This window comes from Lepisma saccharinum, chromosome 24 (assembly GCF_977018435.1).
Source record: "Lepisma saccharinum chromosome 24, izLepSacc3.1, whole genome shotgun sequence".
Taxonomy (NCBI): domain Eukaryota; kingdom Metazoa; phylum Arthropoda; class Insecta; order Zygentoma; family Lepismatidae; genus Lepisma; species Lepisma saccharinum.
In genome coordinates this window covers 19,951,562-19,955,974 of record NC_139252.1, presented here as the reverse complement: position 1 = coordinate 19,955,974, position 4,413 = coordinate 19,951,562, and the positions used below count along the sequence as shown (strand labels likewise).

The window sequence follows — 4,413 nt, the reverse complement described above, 5'->3', positions numbered from 1 at the left end:
TTTTAAGTCCACTTTATGCACAGTAAGGCTAATCGGGACTGGAAATACAGTTTAAAGTGGGATCCGAACCACTATGTGTCTCCAACAGGAATCGAACCCGGGACCCCTTGATTACAAGGCGACAACGCTACCACTGCGCCATCGGGGAGGCGAACCTCTCTAGTTAACTGACCATTCAGTCATTTATACATGGCACTGACGCCAACCAGTAGTACCAACTCACCTGTTTTAAATACTCGTCTATAGGCAAAAACAAAGGTGGTCCAACTTAGACAACGGTCCAATTTCGGCAATTCTCCCCTAAATGGTTAGACACGCCCAATTTTTTTCTAGATACGTCTTCAAGGAAGCCAATTGCAGCCAGCTTCCGAACTCCTATGAAATAAGGGTGCGAAGTCATAAGAAACCATCACCATCTCACTGAAATGAATAATTTTGTTCATAATTTCTGACCTATTTTTCTTCTGCATTTTGTTCTCTAGGCATCAGGCTTCGCAGATAGCATAGCTATCCTACAGTATATGTTCCTAGACAACACCATTAATATATATATTTTTATAATTGTATAATTATATAATATCATTATAATTATTATTATTAGTGTTTTTAATTACAATTTTTAATGTGTGAAATGATAAACGTTTCACTCTCATGTCATGTTTTTCTGATAAGAATGGATAATCTGTATTTTCTTTGCTGACGCTTGCAGGGAATTGCTGAAGGGGAATTCGCAAGGAATCACTCATGTTCAGGCAGAGACTCGAACCTGTAACATTTTGAGTTGTCCACTCTACGATCTGGGCTACCAAGGCAGCTGTAAGTAATAATTTCAAGATAACTGTATGAATTAAATGGAAATGGTTTTCGGCTATTAATAATTAGACCTTCAATAGTACAAATAGTTCGTTTATCTGCTATCGCATTTGTTCACAATTTGTGGCTACGGAGCATATTCTTCACTTAATACATAATACGAATACATAAACACACACACACACGCATAAACGTTTACGTTGATACACAATGTAAATGTTTATAATTGAATAGACGTAACAAAAATTTGGAACTATGTCATATTATTTTACGTGTTCCTCTGTACACAATCCTCGGTGTGAAATTGTAACATAGAGATCTGAAATAGGTGACCTTTCTCCGACAATTCAAATGTAAAGCCATGTAGGATTGGAAGTACAGGGCGTATATAAGTAACGGAAGTTCCACAAGGGCAAAGTCATGACCGCGGAGCGGTTACCACATCCGCTACGACTCCAGGGGTCCCGGGTTTGAATCCCGGCCTGGGCATGGGTGTTTGCGAGTGTCCATTCATCAAATTCATCATATCATCACTCAACCCCATCTTCGCAAATTAGCCAAAGGTAGCACAAAAAGTGATCTAAAATAAATCAAATCAATCAATCAAAGTCATGACCAAAACTAACTACTTCTCTCCGCTCTCTGCTCTAGCGCATGCACTTAAACCATTTCTGGTCCTTCTGCAATTCTGCAATACATTGAATTAGACGTCGCTTTCCAAGGCCCTGAATCAGCAATTTGTTCTGCAAATGTTATACAAGCTTCAAGGATGACTTACCAAATCAATAACTTGATCCTCGGAATTGACGGATAAATGGAAACCCGCTGAACCGTGCGTCCTCCAGACTCGGGAGTTTGGAGTCGGCTCCAATACCTTTGAAACTTCTTATCTTCAATAAGCTTATTTAATTCTCCAGAATCGAGCAGCGCTCGTATTTTCTCGACAATATTGATTTAAAGCCCGAAATCAGAATCGGCATTGGTTCTGGTCTGATCCTTCCTTAGGAAAGAGAATATAGGTCACATCGTTTGTGTACACAAACATTCGACTAACTCAGTATATACATGTGTGTATACATAATCTGTATGTCTATACAATATACATTATACAAGGGTTGCTCAGAAAATAATGCCCCACATTTTTTTCTCGTTCCTGAATGAAGAGCAGTGTGCAAATGGAAGGGTAGCAATATTGAAGTTTAATGCCCACATGTCTACAAGTAAATTTAAGGCAACTACCAGTCCATGCAGGCCGAAAAAGAAGTGCACGTCCAGTCACCAAGTTGCCATGGTTCTGTGCGTTGTAACTGAAGCCGGGTCATGTGGCTATAGTCAGACCACAACATTCTTAGACGTCATAATGAATCATATAATTTTGTGAACTTTTGAATACGATTTGGGAAGCAATGGTGGCCTGTTCAGCATGTACAACAACGTTCCACTTCACTTATTTATTACAAGAACACACTACAACTAACATTAATAATGGAAACTACATAGCATACATGACCTTACCTTTCACTCTTGAACAGACAGCAAAATTGCGAGCCAAATGAAGAAGAAAATAATCTAAAAGAAATCCATATAGGTGAACCCGTCACGCCACATACGAAAAATTACTCAAAAATCTCCATTATTTACGAGCTTCAACATGTTATATTGAGTGGTAGTTAACTACATACTCATTTCTATGTTTTATACCTAACAAAATACACTTCAGCTTTCAAATCTCCAGATACCGTAATCCCACGATCACGAACGTTTGCGGTTTCAGCCTAGTAGCACGCAATGCGATGTTCATCTGTCAGTTGAAGTAGATGCGGCCATCTTACGCAGTCCTTAAGCTCCGCCCACTGGCTTCAAGGCCAAGACATTGAATGATATAGGCACTGCAGGGCCCTGGTTCTGTCACACGCCAAACTCTTCGCTCATGTAGCTTTGAGGTAGAGCTTGATTTAATCACATGATAATAGAAGTCTATACCGCGTTTGGTAGAACCTGTCCCTCTTCCCGCGCTTCCTGGTCGCTCCCTTTTCTAGCAGAAACCACGCGGTGTTGCCGCTGCAGACCGCGTGAACTCCGTGCTGGGGAAAAACGAAGCCAGGCAGCGAGTAATATACACGGAAATGTACAAATGTACACGGTTGTGAATAAAATACGCGAAAATACACAAATATACACGGCTGCGAATTAAATACGCGGAAATGCACGGATGCGAATAACATACGAGGAAATGCACAAATATACACAACATGCAAATAAGAATAATTAGAACGAAGAATGGAAAAAGAAACAAAATTAATGAATTTTCTTACCTTAATTTAGCAGAGAGGCACTCCGAGATCTTCGTTCTCACTATGGGATCTTCGTTCTTCATCATCTTCATCGTTGCTATCGTCATCGTCTTCGTCCGTGTTTAGATCGATAACAAATCTATCAATAATATCATCCATTAGTTGGTCTCTATTGAAATAAAATTCTTCTGTTTCCTGAACATGTGTGCAAGCTTTGCTCCAATTCTCCTTTGATATTTTATTTACTGATGTTTCTAACAACGATTCGATGGCCGAAAGTTTAAATTGGGTGTTATGTTTGGCAATGTATCCTTTGACTTGTGACCATATAAGTTCTATTGCATTAAAATCACAATGGTATGGCGGCAATCGCACTATTGTATGGCCATTCACTTGTGCCAACGTGTCGATTTCGTATTGCTTGAAATTGGGTTTGTTTTCACACACGAGTTTATAAAGTTGTGGTTTCGTCATATCAGAGTCATAAAAAATGTTGTGTTCCTGTAGCCATAACTGAAGTTCGCCCTTTCTCGATTTTGATGTGGGTGCTTTATTAATTTCTCTTGAATGATATGGGGCATTATCAATTACTATTACGGAGTTTGGAGGAATGTTGGGAAGTAGCTGATCCGTGAACCACTTTTTATACCTGTCGCTGTCCATTTCCTCGTGGTAATCTTTGGTGGATCTGGACCTAAACACGAGTAAGGCATTTGTGACGAAGCCTAACGAAGACCCTGCGTGAACGACGATGACCCTTTGACCCTTCCCTAAAGGCATGTTTACAGGGAGTGGTTTGTCGCCCTCGAGCCATATCTTTGATTTGGTATGGCCGGAATTCACCCACGTTTCGTCCGTGTAAACAATGTGTCGACCGGCTGCTCGCAAACGTCTCATTGTCCGTAGAAAATGATTTCTTCGAACCACAATGTCGTTTCTTTCCATTAAGAAAGTTCTGCCGCCTTCATTTTTTTTATATACAAAACCCATATTTCGAAGAACATTTCTAAATGACCACAAAGCACCTTCAAAATTTATTTCCCTCCTCACTTGTTTGTAAATATCACTTACACTGGGAATACAATCAGTTTTGTACATATTGTATATTGTGCGTCGTATGTAATCACAATCAAAATCATCCACATCACATTTCCTTTTCTTTGCATATTTTCTCTTCTTTCCAGGCGTCTTGAGTGGAGAATTTCTACCATCAGCCGCTTCCTTCTCTCTCAGAATTCGTCGGATAGTTTTTTTGTTAAGACCCGTTGCTTTGGCTGCCCTATCCACAACAAGACTTACCGACAGA

At 39.9% G+C, this 4,413-nt stretch overlaps 1 protein-coding gene across 1 annotated transcript; it reads right to left on the bottom strand.

Annotated features, from left to right (window-relative positions):
- Nucleotides 1-3,134: 3,134 nt before the first annotated feature.
- On the bottom strand, nucleotides 3,135-4,004 carry LOC145978132 (uncharacterized). The gene has a single exon (XM_083110573.1). The coding sequence runs from the start codon at nucleotides 4,002-4,004 to the stop codon at nucleotides 3,135-3,137; it is 870 nt and encodes a 289-aa protein (XP_082966699.1).
- Between the last annotated feature and the right edge of the window lie 409 nt (nucleotides 4,005-4,413).